We start from the raw sequence: 23,236 nt of genomic DNA on the forward strand, positions 1-23,236 counted from the left end.
CAGGGGTTGTGCTGAGAACGCAGTGAAGTGTGACTCATAGTTAGCTGCTCTGCCCCATCTGCCCTCCCAACCGTAGGCCCGAGGGAGACGCTAGTTTCAGGGCAGCAAGCCGTGGGGAACACTCCAGCTGTCGCAGCCCCTAACCCAGGTGTCCTGCCCCTGGCCCCTTTCCCCCTGCGATCTGACGCCCCGTTTCCTAGTGAGGAGTCAGTTCTCAGACACTCACAGTACCGCTGCCCTTAAGCGTGTTTCCCACCTGCCTGTGCTTGGCGCGGTGGGGGTGGGGCGGGGGAGGCGGCTCTGAAGCACAGTGGGCCTTCTCTCCGTTTCCTCATTCACATGTGCCGAGGGGTTAACTTATTATTAATTTTCTTACGAAACAGTTTTTAGTTTTTTGTTCGTCTAGTCTATTGTTTGTCTGCTTTGGTTTGCTCTGTTTTTTTTTTTTTTTTTTTTTTTTTTTGCTTCATTTAGATCTACTTTTGTGTTATCGATCCCTATGTTCTCGTTTCTGTGGGTTGATTTGTATTCTTTCTTTAGATTTGGACTGGAAAATTCAGTTCATTTAGTTTCACTTTCCTGTTTTCTGCTAAACACATTGAGGACACTTATTCATGCTCTAGCTTCCAGTTCTACATATTTTATAATTTCTATTTGAATTCCTCTTTAGCAATACATAATGTTGAAGTATGTCTTTATAAATTTCCATAGGCATGTTTTGTTTTGTTTTTTCTTTTTTGCTATTATTTGCATTATTCATTGCTGATTTTGTTGCACTGTGATCAGCGAATGTGACCGCTAGGAGATCGTGTTTGGGGAAAACTTTATGGCTGAAGTTATGATCCGTTTGTACCAACGTTTCACTTTTTCTTGAAAAAGAAATGAGTTAGAGAGCTAAGCTGTTCAGATCCTCTTCGGTTTCACTGTCCGTGAGTTGTCATCGAAGCCACCACCCTCTGCCAGCATCCCAGACACCACGATGTCCGTGCAGGGCTGATTTGTTTGGTGTGGCCCACAAAATGCACCAAGGCCAAGGAAGATGGTGGTTCTTCCATTTTTGCAAATGAAGTTCATACCACTGGAGTCTGAATTCTGTTAGTCTCAGTTGAATTAGCTTGTAAAACCTGGGCTCCGGTTTCAGGTGGATAGTCTTGGCTGTTGCAATCGTGGGTATTTGTGTTGTGCAATAATCTAAGTGTGGAACTGGTAAATATTCTCATAAAGAACAAAAGGTGGGGACTGGCCGTGGCTTGTATCCTGGCGTCAGGCGTTATTGGAAGTCCTTTGCCCTTGGTCACTGGCTGTGTGGGTGTCATATAACCTCCCTGAGCCTTGTTCCTTCATCAGCTATGTGGATATGATACCACCTACCGTGCTGATCACAGAGCACTGTGATGCGGCTCAGCCAACGTAATAGACATCAAAGTCCTTTGTGAACGATGAAGAGACCCTCGAACATCAGCTGCAGATGGAGGGCACCTTATGGAGAAATAGCGAGTGTGGTCTCCATGCGTGTTAACTCCCTTTGTTCTCCGAAAGGAGCCTGGGCAGGGTGGGATTGAGAGAAGTGTTTGGAGGACCCTGAAATTCTTCATGGTGCTTCTCCTCCTTCCCCTCAGTGAGGAACACAGAAACGGCAGCCATGACGACCCACGTGACCCTGGAAGATGCCCTGTCCAACGTGGACCTGCTGGAGGAGCTGCCCCTCCCTGACCAGCAGCCATGCATCGAGCCTCCGCCTTCCTCCATCATGTACCAGGTCAACTCTCCCAGGGCTCCGGGGGCTCAGGAACTCTGGGGACCCCCCACGAGGGTTTGCTCTGAAGGCAGAGGGAAGGGGCAGGAATGCGTCTCGGAGGTGAAAGGTTGTGAACTGATGGAGTCCCCGGTGCCCTAATGGAGCTGAGTGTAAGGAATAGATTAGCTAGTAAATGTACACCAGAGCTATTCCTCCTCCCCAGGGGAGGCTTGTTGCTCTGCTCTGACCCCAAATACCTTCCCGGCTGTTCTTGCTGCAGCACCAACCAAGGCTCTGGCAGCTCCGATCTCATGAATTAAATATTGCAATTTAGAACCCCCCAGAGCCTGCCTGGGTAATTACTTTTCCTTCATGTATGTGAGAAGAGCTCTTCAACTCCCTGCAGCAGCTAATGGGCCAGGGAAGCCCGTCACAGTTGTTTGCTTTTGCCTAAGATTGGGTGAGCTTGTGCTAAACCATGATCGGATGGGTCAAAGCCATGATCAATCACCAGGGCACAGGGGGGCAAGGCATCCTGCGGCCGGATTCTGCCTTGCGAATAGCCCCTGGTCTGGGTCTGCAGGGTGAGTATGCCACACTCTGAAAGAATAAGTTCCTCTGAAGTTCTGAGCTGTACTTGACCTTTTGAAAGTTCTCAGAATGCTAATTCAGACTAAACATAAATGCATAATATATTTTACATTTCATTCAGTGGTGAGATTTACGAAACACATGCCTGAAGGTTCAACTCATAAACTTGGTGTATTCACATCTTTTAACCCAGATTAAATTTTAATTATATAAATATCTTGTTTATTACAAGTAGTACAGAAAAGTATAATAAAAATTCCTGTAACTATTTCCGTATATGTGTGTATATAGATCCCCACACACTTCTTTTTACCATATAAATGTACATATTTTTTAATATAACAAGAGCATCATACTACATATATATTGCTCTGTGATTTGGCATTTTTAACTTAAAATTTATTGTAGATATTGTCTCTGACAACACTACAGTGCTACCATATTGCATTTAACCATCACATAGTGCATATAAGTCCATTGTGTGGATATGCTATTGTTTATTTAGCCTTTCACTGTTAGTGGCCATTGGGATGATGTTCAGCTTTTCCTATCACAAAAATGCTGCAGTTGTGCCCCTTGAGCATATGTACGTGCACCCTCAGGTGCGTGGGTTTTGCACCTGCTGGGTGAAAGCTGTGCACATCTAACTTTGAACAGCTCTCAGGTGTGAAAAGCGTAAGTAAGCTCTCACTCCAGGGCCCCGCCAGGCCAACCGGTGGGACGCAGCGGTGAGCCCTGTCTGTAGGCAGCTCCCGCACCGTGTGGTTCAGGGTGGGTTTTGGGGGGAGGATGACAGGCTGATGGGGACATAGCTTTCGCAGAGAACTGGTGGCCTGTGTCGGCAGCAGTTTGCTCCCTGGGCACCCAGCCACCTTGGGCCTGTTTCCCAATAACCAAATGTCCCTGTCCTCCAATTCCTGCAGGCCAACTTCGACACAAACTTCGAGGACAGGAATGCCTTTGTCACGGGCATTGCAAGGTACATTGAGCAGGCCACGGTCCACTCCAGCATGGTAAGCCTCTGTGACCTGCCGGGGCGGGCGGGGCTGCGGGCAGCTTGGCACACCAGGGAAATGTGCTCAGCCATGCGGAGGACCCCCGGCCTCAGTGAGACCCAGCTCCGGCGGCCCATCCTCCCATCTGCCCCATCCCCTCTCAGTGTCTAGGGTCATGCCGCCCCCCGTATCTTCCAGCTTTGCAAAACTTACTCACCTTTAGGGCTCAACTTTAGCCCCACCGTTCACTTCCCTTTCAGGCTAACACATGGCTAGATGCTGCCTTGCTTCATACTTTATAGATTACTGGCTGTGTGGAATTTTTCTCGAGCAAAACAAAAGGTGGCTTTGGAATCACATTGGTTGTCGACTAGAGGAAGCTGGTGACCTAAATCGTTCACGAGCGGGGCCAGCTGTCTCCCAGGGCAGGCATCTGACCCATCTGTGAGGGGTCGCCCCTTCCTTCGTGGGCTTTCATGGGTTGTGTTCTCACGCAGCACCAAACCCAGGGGAATTCCAGGTTCCTCGTTCAGAGCCTGCGCCTGCGGCTCTGTGGACCTTTCTCACTGTCTCAGCTCCTTTCTAACCTGGTCTTACCAGCCCCTGCCCGATCACTGAATAAATGCATGCACTGGGCCCTGCAGAGACTGTGCTGAATGCTGGGATGGGGCGGGGGGGAATGCAAGGAGAGACAGGGGCCTGCCTTGATTCTCGGTGAGGCAAGCGGGAAATCGACAAGCTTACCGTTTATCAAACACTTTCTGTGCAGATACTTTAAATGCATTTTTTCGTCCTCACCTGAACCCTGTGAGGTAGGTTCCTATGACAATACCCATTTTAGGGATGGCAAAAACCGAAATTCAGAAAAGTTCAGTTACATGGAGCCTGGAGTCGGCTGCTGACATGTGACAGCTAAACCCAGGTCTGCGTGACTATAAAACCTGGGCACTAGGCTACTCTTTGCAAACAAATAAAAATGCACAAAATTAAAGGTGAATGAAACAGTAAAAGCACAGGGTGCTTTGTTTTTGAAGGGGCCTTGAAAGTGTCGGAGAAGGCTTAATGAAGGAAGCAGCTTGTATTGTGTGTATGTATATATAACATATATAAATATATACACATTACATTATAACCATATATATATGGTCCTTTAAAATGTGTAAGGTATGCTCACCCACACTATCACTGGAGCCTTATAACAGCCCTGAAACTTGCAAAGAGATCATTATCCCCACTTTAGGGATGAGAAAACTGAGGCCTAGAGAGAGTTAATCAGCAAGTTGCTCATGATCCCACAACTAGGAAGCCACGGGGTTGCAGCTGGAATCCCGGACTTTGCTCCCCAGTCCTGACCTCTCTCCGCTGAATTCTGTGGTCCCAGCTGGTGGACCAGCATGAGCAAAGGCAGAAAGGCATAAAACTTCAAAGACTGCCTGGGTTTGGAATGTAAGATACATACAAGGAGATTCACTGCGGTGTTTATGGAAAATCAGATAAGGGTCCGTGCGTAGGGGGCATATTCGTTTGATAGAGCAGCCAGTACCTTCAGGGACAGCGATGTATTTTCTCGCAGTGCTGGGGGCTAGGAGTCCAACACCAAGGTGTCAGCAAGTCCGTTTCTCTGGAAGCCGCTCTCCTTGGCTTGCAGATGGCTGCCTTCTCACCGTGCCTTCACGTGGCCTTTCCTCCGCGGGCACGCACGTATGGTGTCTCTGTGTGTCCAAATTCCCTCTTCTTGAAAGGACACCAGTCACACTGGAGCAGGGCCCTCCCCAAGGGCCATTTTACCTTAATCACCTCTCTCTTCAAAGGCCCTGCCGCCAGATATAGTCCCATTCTGAGGTCCCGGGGGCTAGGACTTCAGCATAGGAATTTCAGAGGGACGCACCTCAGCCCATCATGGAGGGGTCATCTGGAAACAGTGTTTTTATTGTTTTGAGAAACCGCCAGACTATTTTTTTTCCTAGTAATACTCTTCACCCCTTTTGCAGATGATGCAGCCAGTGTGTGTGTTTGTATTCCATTTAATTCTCCTAAAATTCTCTGAGGTGGTTATTGTCATTGTCACTAAATGGAGAATCTTAGGTTCAGAGGTTTCCTGAAGGACGGAAGGCCAAAGAGTGATGAAGCAGAGATTTGAGCCCAGATATGTGGACTCTTTTTATTTTTTTTTAATATTTTTATTTATTTATTTGTAGACACAGGGGGAGGGTGGGAGAAAGGGAAAGAAAGAAACATCAATGTGTGGTTGCATCTCATGCACCGCCTACTGGGGGACCTGGCCTGCAACCCAGGCATGTGCCTTGACTGGGACTCGAACCAGTGACCCTTTGGTTCACAGGCCAGTGCTGAATGCACTGAGCCACACCAGCCAGGACTCAGGGCTCTTTGCACAGCATCATTTACCAGGTGAAAAATGGATTAGCATCACTGCATTTTTTTCTGATTTACTTTTGATGGTGTTGTGGGTTTTGCTATCTGCTCTGTATTATTTGAAAAATTGATTTTAATCATTTTCTTACTTAGGAAAGAGCAACATAAGGTCCCACAGAAAGTGTAAGCATTATGGTACTTTATGATAGGGACAGTGAACCCCCCTGTTTGTCCAGCCACATGGAGAGCTTGCTAGTCGTAGCCTGGTGCATACTCCACCAAAATGTCTTTCAATACCCAATAATGTATTTTTATAATGAACACTCATTGTTTGGCTTTTTTAGCCTAACTGCTGTACATACTGTTTTGCTACTTGTTTATTTTCTTGCTAACAGTATATCTGGGACAACTTTTGCTCTTGAAACAAATAGATCTGCTTCCTTGTTTATAAGGTGGCCGGCTATCCATCTACAAAAAACATGGCCTCCTCGCAGAGCCCTTGGTGTCTGATGAGGAGGGTTGAGACTAGCGTTGCTCAAAAACTCACTGTGCACTGGGAGGGCGAGTCACCTGGGACTGTTACTGAAATGCAGATTCTGAGCCCTAAGCCCAGGTAGTGGCCTGAGGCTCTGCGTATCTAGTAAGCCCCCCAGGTGAGGGTGATGCTGGTGGTCCACGGGCCACCGGAGCAGTGAGGACTCAGGGGCCCTTGAGAAGCTTGTGGCCCCAGCACGGTCTCTCCCTGATGAGCGTGTTTTGCGTTTCAGAATGAAATGCTGGAGGAAGGGCACGAGTATGCCGTCATGCTGTACACCTGGCGCAGCTGTTCCCGGGCCATCCCCCAGGTGAGACTCTCCTGACCTGGTGGCTCTCCGGCCTGCAGGGGGCGCCACCACCCTTCGCATCCCCTCCATTCTAAACTCCAGGTGGCGGGGAGCAAAGTAGGGGTTTGGGGGCAGCTCTCAGAAGACACTTGGAGAGTTTCCCATAAAACTGATGCCGACCTAAAAAAGTTTCTGTTCCACCTGTTTTATTTGGAAAGCAGTGAATGCTAGCTGTATTTACTGTTTTCCAAATAATTGCAGAATTCCAAACCATTGCAGAGAGGAATAAAGTAAGAAGCAAGACATCCCCACCCTGCCCCCGTGCCACCCCGACCCCCTACCCAACAGAGCGTGGTCACTGTGGGTGCTCTGCTGCTGTCCGTCTGCGCCTTTTCTGTTGACTATCATGACTATTTCTGTGACGGTTATTTTGTAAGATTTACAAAAGCATGTTGCTTCTTATCTTGTTCTGCCATTTGATTTTTTACCCTTTATTCTTTATTGTTGACATTTATTAACATCCTGTCTGTATGTATGTTGGCACATGCAGATCACATGTTACTATCGTTATACCCATAACCATCATACAATTCACCAGTCACATTTTCACAAAATCAGCGAGGTGCAGATGTGTAAAGGGGGGCTGCCCCCCCTCCTCTGTCCCCCCTGACCCCCAGGGCCAGCTGCTCATCCACAGTTCGCTTTGTGCCATTTCAGACTCTCTGTGTCTGTAATAGATGTGGGCACAAACACACAGTTTTGTTTTGTGTTTTGTTTAACAAAAATGGGATTGAATTACACCTCCTGTCCTGTCGCAGTTTTCACTTGTCGATTTATGGCAGCGATCTCTGCGTGTTGGTCGACGTGGGGCTGTCTCATTCCTTGTGACGGTTACGGAATGATACTGAATGAGCGCCTCATATTTCATCCATTCAGTCATCGACGCATGGCTATTGAGCTTATTGCTCCTATTTTAAGAACTTCTAAACAGCAGTGTGAAGAATGACCTTGTACTTACCCTCCGCGCACTCTTCGTCATGGGTGACAGTTTCTCACTGTCACAGGGTGACAGTTCCGGTCACGCTGCTAGCTGTCTCTGGTGTGCCTGCTGTGAAAACACCTGCCACGTGACTCCGATGTGCTGAAACCCCTGGGCAGAGACCGTGGGTTTCTCGGTGGGCCCGAGGGTGGCCAGGGGCATCCAGAGCGGTGGACGGAACAGTTTTCTTTGCTGAGAATCTGGCGGGGCCCCTCTGGGGTCAGAGCAGAGTGGGGAAACAGCTACAGGAGCAGGACCTTCCAGATAAACTCACAGATAAACATATAGACGAGTGTATGGCTCCTGGGCATGGTGCAGAGCCGACTGAAGGGGTGGAGGGTTCTGGTCTTGGGCTCAGCTGGGTTCTTTCCTGCAGCCCGTGACTGGGGGGCGTTTTCCCCCTGTCACACCCATCAGACAGGGCTACCCAGCCCCCCTTCACTAGGGCGACCTTGCCATTTATTACCCAGCTGGGAGTGGAAAGGGGCCCTTTCACAAGACAACAGGCATGAAGCAGGCCTGCGTGGGCCGGTCAGGATGCCTGAAACCGCCCCCCCCCCACCACAGGTGAAGTGCAACGAGCAGCCCAACCGCGTGGAGATCTATGAGAAGACAGTGGAGGTGCTGGAGCCGGAGGTCACCAAGCTCATGAAGTTCATGTACTTTCAGGTGAGGCGTTGGAGGCATCTGGAACCAGGACACTTGGGAAGTCCCCCACTCTTGTAGACACAGGGGTCTGGGTTTTTGTGCCATGTGGCTTATTCATTCAGCAAATACTTGTTGAGTGCCCTGGGTGGGGGGCACGGACGAGGTGGACAAGCCCCTCCCCCTCCACGTAATCTCCATCCTCGTGAGCACACAGGTGTGCTCTGGGCAGGAGGAGAGACGGACAATAAACAGTACACAACCCTTTTCAGGGTTTAATATGTGCTGTGAATCAAATGACATTTTAAAACTCTCTGGACCAGAGGGTGTCTGTGACCTAGTGTGGCTCTAGGGACGACCTCTCGGGAGGTGGCATTTGAACTGGGGTCGGCGTGATGGGAAAGGCTGCCGAGTGGTGGTCCCAGGAAGAGGGTTTCAGGTGGGAGGAACTGTAGAGCCGGGGGAGGCCCGGAGGCCTGACGGGGCCTCATGCGGTTCAGAAACAGAAGGAAGCCGAGGAGGCGGCAGGGTGAGAAGGGGGAGTGGTAAAAGGGGGGGCCGCAGAGGTGTCCAGGGACCCGATCACAGAGGGCATGAAGTAGGGCGTGAAAAGAATACAGAGATTCTATTCAAGCGCCACGGCCGCCGCCGAGTGCCGAGATCTGGTTTGAGGTTTCACAGCATCTGGCTGCTGTGTGGGAAAGGGATGGGAGGCGGGGGCAGGGCAGATGTGAGGGGCGAGAGGGGCAGGAGCGGCAGCAGGGAGACCACCTGGGAAGCCAGGAAGAGTGATTATTTAAAGGAGGGAAAGAGGAAAGACAGCCAAGGGCTTTCAAGAGGGCAAGCTCGTTTAAAAAAGCAAGGACAAGCTGGTCACACGGAAGTAACAAAGGAAAGATAACGCACGCTGGTTGGTCAGTGTGCGTGTGTTGGAAGCTGCTCGGGAATGCAGGGTGAGCACTTTAAGACCAGCCTGCACCCCAGAGCGGGAGTCATGTTACACACCGTGCCCTGCCGGGCTCTACGGAGAGCTGAGCTTCATAAACAGCCTCCCGGGCACTGGTCGAATGTCTGCCCGGCTCTGCACTGGCCTCCTGGGGGTGGGAGGGGGGGTGTTTGGGGAGGGGAGGTGCTTGCAGCCCAGGGTGGGAACGCTGGCTTCAGAGGCAGAGGCCCGAGTTCTGCCACACTGTGCCTGTGTGCCTGTGTGTCACTTAGCGCCTCTGACACCTTCCGTTTTCTCACCTTGGAAATCATACCTCAGCACGGTTTGTGGCAAGGATGAAAGAAGTTTGTCTGTAAAGAGCTAGGGAGAGCCCTGGCTACAAGATAGGTTTAACACATCAAAGCTGCCATTGTTAGCCTCGTGGATCTGCCTTCAAGGAGCCTAAAGTCTCTTTAGGGAGAAAGATCCAAGAGAGAAAAACTCTCCAGAAGCCAGTTAAGTGCTAAGCTGAGGGCCTCCTGGCAAGAGAAGGGGCGATTTGGGATCCTCTAGAATTGCACTGCGCAGGCAGGAGCCATTGCCCCCGTGTGGCCGTTTACCATCGTTAAAATCAAATAAAATTTAAAATTCCGTTCCTTCGTTGCCCTAGCCATGGAGTGTTCTGTAGCCGCACAGCGGTTCTCACAGTGGGCTTTGTAGACTCCGGACATTTCCACCACCACAGAGAGTGTTCTTGGACTTGGACTCTGGGAGGAGAAAGCATGGCCTGGTCTGGCCTTGGCAGGAGAGGAATTCCTGGCCGGTGGGGTGACCCACCCCGAGGAGTGGAGCGCACCTAAAAGGAGGAATTTCCCTCTCCTTCTCTCCTCCTCTTCTGCCGCCTCCTCTCTGGATCACTGCTTTAGCCTAGTCCTTTGCGACTGCTCCTCGGTAGCTTTCTTTGGTAACAGAATTCCTGAGCTGTAATTCACAGACCATGTCATCCACCCATGTAAAGTAGACCTTTCAGCGGCATTTAGTACATTCACAGAGCTGTGTGTCCATGGCCAGCTGTGTGTCCATTTATGCCGTCTCCATCACCCCAAAAAGAAACCCCACACCCTGTTGCTATCATCCATTACACCCCTCTCCACCCCAGCTCTAGGCAACCGCCCTCCCTACCCCCCCCTCTGCTTTATTTTTCTCCATAGATACATCACATCGTAATGTGCAGAAGTAGCTTGTTTTCTGTGTTTCCTCATTAAAATATAAGCTGGTTAGGACAGAGGTTTTTTTTTCTAGTTTTGTTCCCTTCTTTACTCCAGAGCCTAGAATGGTACCTGGTACATAGTGGACCCTCATTAAATACTATTTATTGGATGAATGAGCCTCTTTTTCTGAATGTCTGTCTTACTCTTGGTCTCTACCGCCATATTGGTACCTGACACTGTCCTAGGTGCTAGATTACAAAACCGAGTAACGCATGATATTTCTTTGCAAAGATGTGACTAATGAATACATTGGTTCAACTCCCTTGGGGGTTGTGGGGGGTGGTTCCAGGCTTCCCTTGAAAAACCAGCTTTGGATTTTTTCTCTGAGGAAGACCTCTTGGCGGATTTGCCTTTCCCTAAATGTGTAGGCTCTGACCAGGGCCTCAAGGGAGCCTCCACCCTGCTCCTCACCGCAGAGCGCTGCAAGCTGCCCCACCCCCGCTGCCCCATCCTTACGCATGCGCCTCCTTTGCTCCTGCAGCGCAAGGCCATCGAGCGGTTCTGTAGCGAGGTGAAGCGGCTGTGTCATGCCGAACGGAGGAAGGACTTTGTCTCCGAAGCCTACCTCCTGACCCTGGGCAAGTTCATCAACATGTTCGCCGTCCTGGACGAGCTGAAGAATATGAAGTGCAGCGTCAAGAACGACCACTCTGCCTATAAGAGGTCAGCCCCACCTCCACCCGCTTCCTGGGTAGCTGGCCAAGGGGAGGAAGAGGATGGAGCCCTTCCAACAGGCTTCTCCAGAACCAAACGAGCCACTCCCCAAGCACACAGGACCTGGTTCTGTGGTGCCAGGAACGAGGTGCCAGGCTGCCTCCTGGGAGAGCTGGGTCTTTGCAGGGTGTTCTGTCTCCAGATGGAATCAGATCCCAGTTCCCTGCCTGTGGGGCAGCAGCATCCTCTCTTGTCCCGTGTAGTACAGCATCGTCAGATCATAATAAAACGACCACAGCAGCCATTCCTGCCAGCGTCAGACAGCCAGTTCAAACAGCTTCTGTGAGAGAAGGGAGGGATTGGCTCCCAGAACTGAGAAGCCCCTGTGTACCTGGATCTGGGTACTCAGAGGGTGTTGGTCTAGCTCCCTCCACCTTTCAGCTCCCCTGTCCTCTGTATGGGCTCATTCTCAGGCAGGCTTGGCCCTGCGGTGGCCTCTCTTGGGCCAGCATAGCCACCCCCGCTTCACAGGAAGGAAAGGATGCTCCTCCTTGCAAATGCTTTTGCAAAAGTCCCAGGGAGGGTTGTCATCACTCCCGCTTGGTCCTGTGCTAGGTCCTTCATCCGTCACTGTGGGGGGAGGGGGCTCTGATTGGGCAGGTGCTTGCCCACCTGTGGCATCACTTGGGGGTCAGCGTCAGCTCCCAAGAGAGAGGGACCGAGAGCAGGGAAGGGGTAGTTCCTCTCTAGAAATTAAGGGGCAGCCACTCAAAAGTGGGGTGGGGAGTCAGAAGCAACAGATTTCCTCTATGTTGTCTGGACATACCTCTTGGGAGGCATTTTCTGTGTCGCTGATAGAAGGGCCCTTCCTGCTTGAACTACATCATCCCTGGGGACTCCCAGGTCACTGGAGAAAGCAGACAACAGGCTGACTCTCAGCGTGTCATCCTCCCGAGTGAGCTGTGAAACCTGGGGGTGCCCAGCGGGCAGAGCCCCACCTCCAGCCCGACTCAGAAATGGCACCTTTCACAAAAGTTCAGAGACACTTCACAGTGTAGTATCTCCCCGCAATTCCCCCCCCCCCACCCCTTCCATCGTGGTCACAGCCGACATGCTCTGCGGGCCGGCTGGAGTCGTGAGCGGGGCAGGTGTCTCATCTGAGTTGTGACTGTCAGGCAGTGCCACCACTGGGTTAGGTTGGGAGGGTCTGGGCCACTGCAGCCTCCTCCCTTCAAGTCCTGCGTGTGCTCCCTGTACCCACCGTCCCCTCACCTGTAATCCTCGTGGGGTAAATAGACTTCGGTTTTCTGTGTGATGCTTTGCTTCAGAAACAGTGAGGTTTTCCAAGAACAGAATACACAACAAACACAGCGCCTCCTGCCTGTGGTTCTGTGTCATGACTGGCTGGCCATTCCATGGAGGTCACCCGGAGGCCCAGGGATGCTTATTTTGCTCCATCTTACCACCTCCACCTGGTGGATAGGATGCTAGCTGCCCTTAAACTTGGAGTTTGACCTTCAGGGCATTCTTGCCTCTGAATTTCAGATGCCCTTATCAGAGTGTAAACAGCTCCAAATGCAATGACTCCAGAGCACACTCCCCTTTGACATTCATCACCTGTGGCAGGTGTAACCCCGGGTCAGGTGGCAGCGGAGGTGGGAGTGGAGCCCAGGTGGCTTGCTTCGGCAGGGGCACTTGAGCATTCCTCTCTGTGACACCCGTGTTCTAGGGCTGCCCAGTTCCTGAGGAAGATGGCAGACCCCCAGTCTATCCAGGAGTCGCAGAACCTGTCCATGTTCCTGGCCAACCACAACAGGATCACCCAGGTGAGGGCACGCTTCCTGTGCGTCCTGGTGCCCGGGACACAGGCGGGGCCCAGAGGCTGGGTGGACACTGCACAGAGGGTCCCAGTCCAGGTCTCACGCCCCACTGCCCGGCTCAGGAATTCGGCTGCAGACCTACGTCTCCCCTCCCATCCGCAGATGAATACCTTCACCTTCTCCCGATTTTGTTCCCCGAAAACCTTCTCAGCCAGAATCCTGCCGCTCCATCAGCGGAGGCTGAGAGCAGGAGTTCTGGAGTGAAACAGCCTGTCTTCCAGCCCTGCACCTTTCACGGACCCGTTAGGAGACCTTGGGCAAGGTCCACGCCTCACTGTGTCATGTGTCCAGTGGGGCTTTTTCTGAGAACATTATGACAATGTTGTGAGAAGCAAATGAGATACTGTATGAAAAGCCACCCCTCTGGCCCAGGCAGAGCCTGACAAATGGCGAGGGCACAAGACGCTGTTGCTGTTGTCACTGCCCCCTCCTGGCCGGCGCATGCCCACCCGGCTGTGGCTCTCACGCTCTGTCTAGCTTCATGTAATCTGTCTTGCTCGTCTGTCAGTCCAGCCTGCACAGGCAGCAGCGAGAATGCCAGCAGGACCCAGGCTGCATGCGGCCCTCCACCTTCCCTGGGCCCCCTGCTCTGGGTTAAAGGCAAAAGGCTGTCAGCCTGGAGGCTCCGGGCTTGTCTCTGGGAGACGCAGCCCCTTGTTGCCGGGCCCTTCTCTCAGGAGACGTGCTTCTGTACCCCCGTGTCTGCCAGGAGGGAGACCTGGGGGCCCTGCTCTCCCCCCACCAGGCTGGGTCACCCCCCATCATCTGGAGAGATGTCATGGCTAAGTCCACACCCCCAAAACTAAACCGAGATCACTACAAGCCTTTCCTGTAAAGCTGAACTGCTTTTCAGTTCAGCGCAAGAAAGTCCTTTCCAACCATCAAAACTGCAAGGAAATACAGTGGAGGGCCCCGAGGGGAGCCAGTTGCCTGTGGTGGGAGACGTGCAGGAGCTCCAACCAGCCGCTGAGGGATATCGAGAGGATGCAGGCCCCCTCCCCTGGTGGTCGGCTGTGGGGGGAGAGGGGCGGGTGCAGGAGCACACACTGTCGATTCCGCAGTGGGGTGGGTGAGGAGGGGGCAGGAGAGGGGCTAACCAGAGGGGGGCGCTGCTGTGTAGTGTCTCCATCAGCAACTGGAAGTGATCCCAGGCTACGAGGAGCTGCTGGCGGACATTGTCAACATCTGTGTGGATTACTACGAGAACAAGATGTATCTGACCCCCAGCGAGAAGCACATGCTCCTCAAGGTACGACCCCTGTGGTCAGCACCCCGGGGCCTGGAATTGCCCTCTCACCTCCTTCTTGCTGACAATCACTTTTTAAAAGAACAGTATTTATTTGTTCTTATTCAAACATCAACATAGATCTTACTGCACATAATGTTCCAGAACAGACCCAGGGGTGGGTGGCGAACGATATACTGTTACTGAATGGACCCACCCTTCTGCTCCAGGGGTCCCCTCCCACCCCATACTAGATTCACCTTGCACGAAACCAGGGAAGACTATTCTCAGTGCCAGAGGTTGGTGAAAAGGAAAGGGATTATTTATTTAAAAAGTTATACAGACTTAGAGTATTGACTTAACGTCTTCATTAAAAATACTAAAGTCCTTTTAAAATACCCACAAACGCACGGTCCTTCCTTCTCCCCTTTGCCCAGCCCGGGGTACCATATGTCAGGAAAAGAAGTAGGAATCCGTGGTTCAGGCAGCTCCTCGGTTCTGGCACCATCAGCTGTGTCACTGCCGTGATCTCCAGTTAATCCAAAACCATGGGGCACCTTCTCATGGCCCACCAGCAAGAGTCCTTTCACCCCTTTTCTTCCAGGCAAAGCCTCTCCTGATTCCTAGGCCACGTGGCAAAGAGGGAGCACCCTAAAGCTGCACAGTCCCAGCTTTCGCCAAAGCCTGTGGTCCCCAAAAGCCCCGCATGGCTGCTGTGCCTGGGTTTAAATCCCAGCGCCAATCTTCCTCTGCAGCCCCATTTTTGACTCCTCCCACAATCAGTTATACCTGCCAGATTCCTGTATTCTTCCAGCTTTACTGGGCTGCCATCCTGAGTCTGAGCAGGCGTGGCCCCATGGCATGGAGCCAATCATCTGCAAGCTTTTACACAGGTGCTGTACCCAGAGCGAGTTGCCTCTCACTCCCATCCCCCTGGCTCAGGGCATGGCCACAGCTATTTAACATGTCTATGAAACCAGTTAAAGGTTATAGATAATGTTAAGTGACCATTCTAGAGGTTATCTGCAAAACTGTTGCTATTCAAAACAACTCTCAATGGCCCTGCTCCATGCATCCCATCCCCCAGACTTGTGGGGGTGAGGACATCCTATATATATATATTTTTCTAATATTTCCTGAGTTCTGGACCCCATTACAAATCCCCATTTGGGCCCGCCCCCCTCCCCTGGCTGCACCCTGTTATGATAATGTTTTATAAGCTGGGTTTTCTCTTTTAAACCAGACATCATTAAGGGTATCTCTGCAGTGTAATTTTTAGTGGCTGCCAAGTAGTCCATGGTAGGGGGACATTGTTATTTAATGAATCCCCCCTCCCAGGGTGTGTGTTTGCCAGTCTGCACTGCGCACTCTTACAGCACAGCCTCCGTGCGCATACCCTCGTCGGGTCAGCCTTCCTGGAGGAGAAACCACCGACCCGGAGGGAAGGCAAAATCTGCGCTGTTTGGCCAAAATCATCGCATTTGATCCACCAATTTACAAGTTTAATTTTTAAACTATCGACTTATCATTATTATTGTAGAAAATCTGAAATATACAGAGAAGCACACACAAAAAGTTTTAGTCTCTCACAATCTTCCCACCCAGAGGAAAGCAAAATGCTTTCCTTTTAGCATTTTAAGGTATTTCCTTCCCATTGTTCTGTGTTTATGTATTTTCAACATACACAGGATACATAAGGTATGTATGTCCGTCCCTTTTCATGAAATGTAGTGGAACAGTGTGCAGTGGCTAAATAGTGTCCCGTGGATAAGCTCCCCTTTTTCAGCCATTGTCCTGATGTTGGCTGCTTCAATGTTTCTCATTTCTCCCCAACAGCTATGGCACTGAAACGAACAACTGCCATATTCTCTTTTTTTTAATGCAAGAACTCTTTTCTTAAATTGATTTTTAGACAGAGAAAGGACAGGGGAGAATACATCAGTTTTGTTGTTCCACTTATTTATGAAATCATTGGTTGATTCTCTATGCCGGGACTGGGGATTGAACCGGCAACCTTGATATAACTGAGCTCCTGGGCTGGGGCCAACCTTCATATGCTTAATACACATAGCGTAGGCCCTTGTGATTCTTTCTTCTCCAGAACCTCACCTTTCAAACTGTCCTGATGGCTATACTTTTTATTTCTCTCCTCCATGTCACTCCCGCTATTCTAAGCACCCCAGGCCTGTCGGTGCATTTCCATGGCACCTGCATGGAGTGTGCAGGGCAGTGCGGCTTTGTGTCTTATTCCCTCTGGCTTCCTCTGCACAGTCAGCAGTCCGGGGAAGTCACGTGGCCTCTCTCAGCCCCGGTGCTGTGCCCAGACAACTACTGTAGCTCTCCCCAGAATTGCTGCTTCCACAAGTGAGGGTACCAATTTCCAGTCCACACGTATGCTTAGATGCTGCCATCAAATTCTCAGGCCTTCCTTCTCCCTCGCCGGCCTTTAATCTTTACCCACCGCAGCTCCTTACCCTTCCTCCTTCTCAGTGTCCTGCGTCTGCAGCCGGGCCCCGGCACCGTTTTGCAGTGTCTAACTTCTGCAGTTGGTCAGGGAACACAGGTGCCATGAGGCGGTGCCGTTCACCCCTCGCAGAAAAGTCTGGCACTCACCCCGCAGAGCCACACAGTACGACTACTGAGGCGGACGAGACCTTCACAGTCCTCTAGTCCACTCCGCTGTGTCAGTTGTGACTGGCCCGTGGTCCCACAGCACCTGTGAGCCAAGGGAGGCTCCCCTGTATGTTTGACTAAAAGATCAAGCCAGCCTGCAGGAAATTATTACCTGGGCTGGAATATCAGCAATTTGTCAACCTGCTTATTAAGCATTGTCAGGCAAAAAGTTTTTAAAAAATATTCTTATTTTAAAAATAAAGTCTCCCGTGGCTCCCCAGGAAGCTTTACATTATTATTGTTTCCTGGGGGAAAGAGGTAAATAGTTTTATGTTCATTCAACGTTTGGTAAGTGTTTCGCAAGTGCCTGAGATGCGCTGGGCCCCAGGGAGGCAGCGGCAGCAGCTGCCGCCAGCCCTTCCTCTCGGGAAGGCCCTGGGTGCACACGTGGTGGTGGCGTCGGACAGGCCCAGGCTCGCATCCTGTCCCTGCAGCTTCCTCGCTGTGTGACCTTGGCAAGCTGTCTGACCTCTCTGTGTCTTCAAGTCCTCGTCTGTGAACAAGGGTCTTGTGTGGAACTTGACTCGCAAGGCTGTTGTGAGAATTAAGGGCGATGCCCGTGAGAGCCCTAAGCCCTCGGACTCGGGCCCATCGTTAGGACGCGAGCAGCGGCCGCCACATTTCTATACTAAGGAGTCATCCGCATCTCTTCAAGGAAATCAGATTTCCAGTTGAAATTAGACCTGTGTGCTCTTTATTTGAAGGCACATGTGGGTTTTGTAACAGAACGTATAGCACAGGGAGAGTGTGTGTGTGTGTGTGTGTGTGTGTGTGGTATGTACGCGTGCACAGACCTACTTTTTCCAGTTTTTTGAAACTTTTCCATCCAATGTGACTGGCTTCTGTGCTCTGCCCTTTCTCACTCAGGTAATGGGTTTTGGTCTCTACCTGATGGATGGAAATGTCAGTAACATTTACAAACTGGATGCCAAGAAGAGAATCAACCTCAGCAAAATCGATAAATTCTTTAAGGTCAGCACCTGGGGCTGGGCATGGGCAAGGGATGGTCTCTCTGGGGGGAAAGAAATGAGACTGGTCAGCAAGCAGTGGGGCTTGTTGGTGGGCTGCAGCTCTGAGGAGGGAGAGAATCGAATGCCCTTGGTAGGGGAATCTGCACTAGAAGGGCCCCCTGGCGGCCCAACGTGCTCCAGTCTCAGGATTTGGCTAGGGTTTGCCGGGGAGGCATTGAGATCCCGTGTGCACACGGCTTTTTCCCTTTCCTGAAACCCCCTGCCCTGTAAAGAAAGGCACATCCTGGAAGACAGCACCCGCTTTATTTTTCAGTGTAAATCAGAGCTCACAGAAGCAGAAGGGTTAGACTGGATTTTAAATTGATGGGCGTTTGCAAAAGCACGGCCTCTCACCTGGCCCTCCCGAAGCACCATGGCTGGCCCCTGGCTCTGGGCAGATAGATGCTGCAGAGCATCCATCCTGCTGTTCCATCCAGTCTGGTCCAGTGCCCCAGAGATGTCAGCTTCTCACCCCAGATCTTTGCGAATAAAACACTTCGATTAAGCTAGGCCTTTGAGATCTTCCCCCAAGAGATTTCCTACTTTGGAACTGAATCCCATGCTGTCAGTTGATTCTAGCACTGGGCACTGCAGGAGGCATGGGATGGGATCCCAGGGGTCAGACATGGGAAAGCCAGGCTTAACACTCAAGGCAGAACCTGCAGATGCGACGTGGTGAACACCAGGCTGGGCCCGAGACCCGTGAACTCTTCAAGGTGAAGGGGAAATAAGCCACCAAAAGACATTCTGTGCCTTGACTGCTTTTTGAGGCTGGAACTTCCACTTTTCTCTGGAGCCACCCCTAATGAAAACAGGGTTCATCTTGGGAGACCCTTACAAAGTCTGCCTCAGCCTTCCTCAGCGTGATGAGGGGCGGGGGGAGTGGACGGATATGACATCGCTTTGGCCAGACCAGGCTAGGGTCCCACCCTGCCACGTACTCCTTGGATAACTTCAGGAAAGCCACAGAACCTCTCTGAGACTGAGCCCCCCGGCCTCATGTGGGTGCGAAGGGGTCCACGTCATAGGGTCCCCTTGAGGGTTCAGGGGGATTATCCTGGGTGAGTCAGAGCCCTGGGTCATAGCCCCACCTCCTTGACTTCTAGCTGGTTTGACTTCGGGAAAAAGTCACTTACGCCATCTGAGCTTCAGCTTCTTCATCTCTGAAATGGGAGTGAGAACAGTACTGACCTCGCAGGGCTATTGTATGGGTTGAGATACTATTTTTTTGTTGTTGTCGTTGTTTAAAAGACTTTATTTGTTTAAGGCAATTTTAGGTTCACAGCTTAGTTGAGCAGAAAGTATGAAGATTTGCCTTACCCCTTGCTCCTCCAGCTCATGCACAGCTCCCACCCCCCCTCCCCCATCATCGGTGTTCCCCACTGGAGTGGTGCATTTGTTGTCATTGATGGACCTATGTTGAACCATCATTGCCACCCAACGCCCACAGTTTACATTAGGGATCGCTCTTGACCTTGTACATTCTATGGGTTTTGACAAATGTAGAATGACGTGTATCCACCATTATGGTGTCATACGGAGTCCTTTCACTGACCCAAATATCCTCTGGTTTGGAAGTGCTTGGCCCAGTGCCTAGTGCGTCAGAAGCAGACCATGTGCGTAAACGGTGGCTTCCCCGCCATTGGTCCGGGTCTTCAGATGGGACTTGGCTGCCCTCTGGTGTCAGGTGGTGTCGTTTCCATTCCTTCTCGGGAACACCACAGCAGCCCGCAGCCCGCAGCCCCCAAGCACCCGCTCCTAGTTCAGAGTCCAAGCAGCAAGGATCATCTAATCTGAGCAAAATGAGCACAGAAAGGACCCTGCTCAGGGAGGCAGGCCATCTGGTCCTCATCCTTCACCTGCCCGCTGGGTGACCTTGAACAAGTCCCTTTGCCCCTCTGGGCTGAGTGGCTGGAACATGTGGCTGGTCAGAGGCAGGGGACCTGTATGCTGGCTGGGGCTCTTTTTGACTCCAGGGTCCCTTGGAAGCACCATTGGAAGCAAGCACTAGGGGTCAGCCCAGAGGCCCGCGGAGGCCGCCTCCCCCGGTGGAAGGTGGCCGCCTGGTCCCGACCCAGTGTCTCACGCGCTGTGTTTGCTTCCTTTGCAGCAGCTGCAGGTGGTGCCCCTTTTCGGCGACATGCAGATAGAGCTGGCCAGATACATTAAGACCAGTGCTCACTATGAAGAGAACAAGTCCAAGTGAGTGCCTGCCGTAATGTCTCTCGGCTCCTGCGAGGACGCCCAGCCTGGGCAGGGCGTCGAGGGGCCACTTCAGCCCCTCCTCCCTCCCCAGAGCCCTGGGCAGGCGGATTCCAGAGGGGAGCAGCGGAGGGTGCTCTGTGCCCTTTTGTGCCTGCCCTTTGCTGCTGGGGTTCAAAAGGGCTCAGAGCACAGCCACGCCCCTTCCCTGTCCCAGCCGCCGTGGGACAGCAGGAGTCCTTCCTTGAGAAGTGGGAGGAACAGCCGGCCCTAGGCGGTCAGGCCAGCAAGATGACGCCCTTCCCATCATCCCGCTTCTCTCCTCAGGCTCTGAGTCTGTGCAGTAAGTATACCGTGGCGTGTGCGGTGTGGACAGGTCTTGCGATGGAAAGGTCGCTGGCCTCACCTTAGCTCGTTTTGTGAGCCTCCATCCTGGGGCGTCTGGGCTGCCATCCGGGCTGCCAGTGCCTGGTGGGAGTGGAGGACGTCCAGCTACTGCCTTTATCACTGGGGTTGTTGGATTTTTTTTTTTTTTGCTGGCATCTGCTTCCCAAGCTGAGTGATCTTGACCTTTCCACGAGAAAGCAGGGAGGGGTTCAGGGGCGACCATCCTTGAGCCCCTGTGACCGAGTCTCACCAGGGAAACCTGAGTTAGCCTCTTTATAACGCACTGGCTGCCAGTGTGTGGGAAGGTTTTCCAGGCAAAGCACGGAGCTGAGAATGCTGAACCCATTTCCTCACACTTTCTGCGTGAATCCTCTGCCACCTGAAGCTGGTCTGGCACAGTGACGTGGCCTGGGCTGGGCGTGCGTCTCATCTGAATGGCCTTGTCCCCATCCCTGCGCTGGTGACGCAACATGAAACAAAAGCCGGAGTGTGGGCGTGAGGAAGTGCATTGCCATCCTGAGTGCTTACGAGGGCCACTCCAGGGCTCCTTTTGAAATACTAAATTCTTGCCAAAAACGTTTATCTGCTTTCTTGGGTGGCCGTGCTTTTAACTCGTCTACCGGGCCACCCAGCACTGGACAGTGGAAGAGGGTAACGGGGGCTGACTTTTTTCTCTTGGGGAAGGGGAGTGAAGATTTGCATTCGTTCGTTTCCTCTCCAGTGTAGGGTGGTTTTCCCGATGATATCCTTCAGAACTAGAGTTGAGAAATAGGAGGGGGAGGAGAAGAGGGGTGAGGAGAGAGAGAGACAATGACCATGGCATTCCTCACCAGGCTGGGCTTGCTTGCGCATTACCAGGTCACTGTTGGGAAGAGGCACAGTCCCTCTCGGTTTCCTCAGTCCCTCCCCAAAGGCCCCTCCAAAGCCAGCTGCCACCACAGGCTGTCAGCATCCGTAGACAGGTTTTGGGAGGTCACCCATCTTGCTTTTTTGCACGAACTCCCACCCTTTGTAGCCCTAGAGAGGCTGCCAGTCCCTTCTTGCTCATGTGATTGGTGAGTGCGTGGATAGCAGGTATCTGGAAAAGCCTGTGATTGGGTCTTGGAGGAGGAGGAAAGGCTGGCCCACTCAGTCTGTGAGCACCATGATGTTGGAGGCACAGGCTGTCTTGCTCATGTCTGGGTTACCTCTTGGTTCCACCCAGGGGAGCCGGCCACCTTGGCTGGGTCCCGGGAGCGACGTGTAAGTGGAAGGAGCCTGTTCCACCATGTGCCGACGACCCAAGGACCTGTCCGACCCTGTGATTTTCCGCCCAGGTGGACTTGTACCCAGAGCAGCATCAGCCCCCAGTACAACATCTGCGAGCAGATGGTTCAGATCCGAGATGACCACATCCGCTTCATCTCCGAACTCGCTCGCTACAGCAACAGTGAGGTGAGCACGCCACTCCAGCTGCTGGGATGGAGGCTTGTTGTGTGGGCCCAGGGGGTAAAGGGCTGAGGACCAGGCAGGAAAGAAAGGGCCACAGAGATGATGGACAGCAGGGGTGAGGGAAGGCACAGCCGAGGCAGGAGGACAGAATGGCCAAGAGCATGGATCTTAGGGCCACACAGGACTGGGTTTGATTCTGCCTCTGCTGCTGACCGTCACAAGTTAGTCAGCGTCTCTGTGCCTCAGTTTCCTCCTCTGCAAAATGATATGGGTAAGAGTATCCAGAACGGTTCATTGAGAGGATTAAACTGTGATGCATGGAAAACGCATTGTGCCTGACAGAGAACAAAAGGCAATTGTTAATGGTTGCTAGTCTGTGCATGTTCCAAACCACCTTTACCCCGGATCACAGCAGGAGCCGAGTTCTGAACACTCGTGCTCATAACACCATCTAAATAGTTTAATCTGCACAATAACAAATGGTCATTAAACAAGCCAGAAAATACAACTGGGGACAGGGTAAATGCTCGACCTCAGAAAAAAGAGAGTACACAAAAGGAGGGAATATCTGTCACGTAAAATCCCACCAACCAGCACCAACGATGATTCATGTTTGGGTATATATCTCCTTCTGGACCTCTGCAAACCCTTCCTGTGAGTATACATATTGTTTCAGGAGCACAGGTCTCCTGAGTTGAAACCTTTTGTTACCTGGCACACCTGGACGATCACACTGTCTGTCCCATGTCTGCTCACTGGTTCCACCACATGGCTGGCAGCCATGGTGCGCATGCCTCTCAGACCCAGACTCAGACACGGCTTCTGCCAAAGAGGCCACATGTTTGAAACGAAGATGGTCAGGCACACGCAGAAGGTGTGGTCTTTAGGCCCGTGGATGTGGACTCAGGTCAAGCGCACGCCTTTGGCTTTCTTGACCACATGTGCGCATCAACTGAGCTAAAAATGCGGGCATACTTTAGGTGCAGGGCCTCCTTTACTCCTCCTTTACGCCAAGTTTTGGTGTGGTCTCAGAATGAGCCTGGCTCAAAGCTGTTTTTTAAATTGTATGTTTCATATATGTACATGCAGATAGTTCTTGTTATTCGCAGTAGTCATGTTCTAGCAAGTGGTGGTGAACACTGAATTAACCAACACTGAGCCATTGCTCCGGGGAAAACATGGGGTTAGGTCCCCGTGAGTCTCTGGTCACAGCGTGTTCAGCATCTGATCAACGTGTAACCCTGTTTTATGTGCTTTTCTGTTCGAAGACACCCCAGGTAATAAGAGATGTTGTTGATTCATTAACATGGACTCACAGCCAACAACAGCACTATAATGTATGCCTGAAGGAAGCCTGTGTAAAACACATTTTC

The 23,236-nt window shown here is 51.8% G+C and overlaps 1 protein-coding gene across 5 annotated transcripts in view; it reads left to right on the top strand.

The window, feature by feature from the left end:
• CYFIP2 (cytoplasmic FMR1 interacting protein 2) overlaps positions 1-23,236 on the top strand; it is a 104,376-nt gene that overhangs the window by 13,969 nt on the left and 67,171 nt on the right. For 3 of the 5 annotated variants that reach the window (XM_028527237.1, XM_028527236.2, XM_028527239.2), the window contains exons 2-11: positions 1,620-1,759; positions 3,253-3,342; positions 6,465-6,542; positions 8,128-8,229; positions 10,883-11,064; positions 12,785-12,881; positions 14,056-14,184; positions 17,701-17,805; positions 19,954-20,045; positions 21,749-21,866. In XM_028527237.1, coding sequence (XP_028383038.1) covers positions 1,643-1,759; positions 3,253-3,342; positions 6,465-6,542; positions 8,128-8,229; positions 10,883-11,064; positions 12,785-12,881; positions 14,056-14,184; positions 17,701-17,805; positions 19,954-20,045; positions 21,749-21,866 — 1,110 coding nt within the window. In that variant the 5' untranslated portion in view covers positions 1,620-1,642. Of the gene's footprint in view, positions 1-1,617; positions 1,760-3,252; positions 3,343-6,464; positions 6,543-7,601; positions 7,780-8,127; positions 8,230-10,882; positions 11,065-12,784; positions 12,882-14,055; positions 14,185-17,700; positions 17,806-19,953; positions 20,046-21,748; positions 21,867-23,236 lie in introns of those variants that run through there. The other 2 variants (XM_036013709.1, XM_036013710.1) reach the window with 2 other exon arrangements.

Source organism: Phyllostomus discolor, chromosome 13, assembly GCF_004126475.2.
Source record: "Phyllostomus discolor isolate MPI-MPIP mPhyDis1 chromosome 13, mPhyDis1.pri.v3, whole genome shotgun sequence".
NCBI classification, from domain to species: Eukaryota; Metazoa; Chordata; class Mammalia; order Chiroptera; family Phyllostomidae; genus Phyllostomus; species Phyllostomus discolor.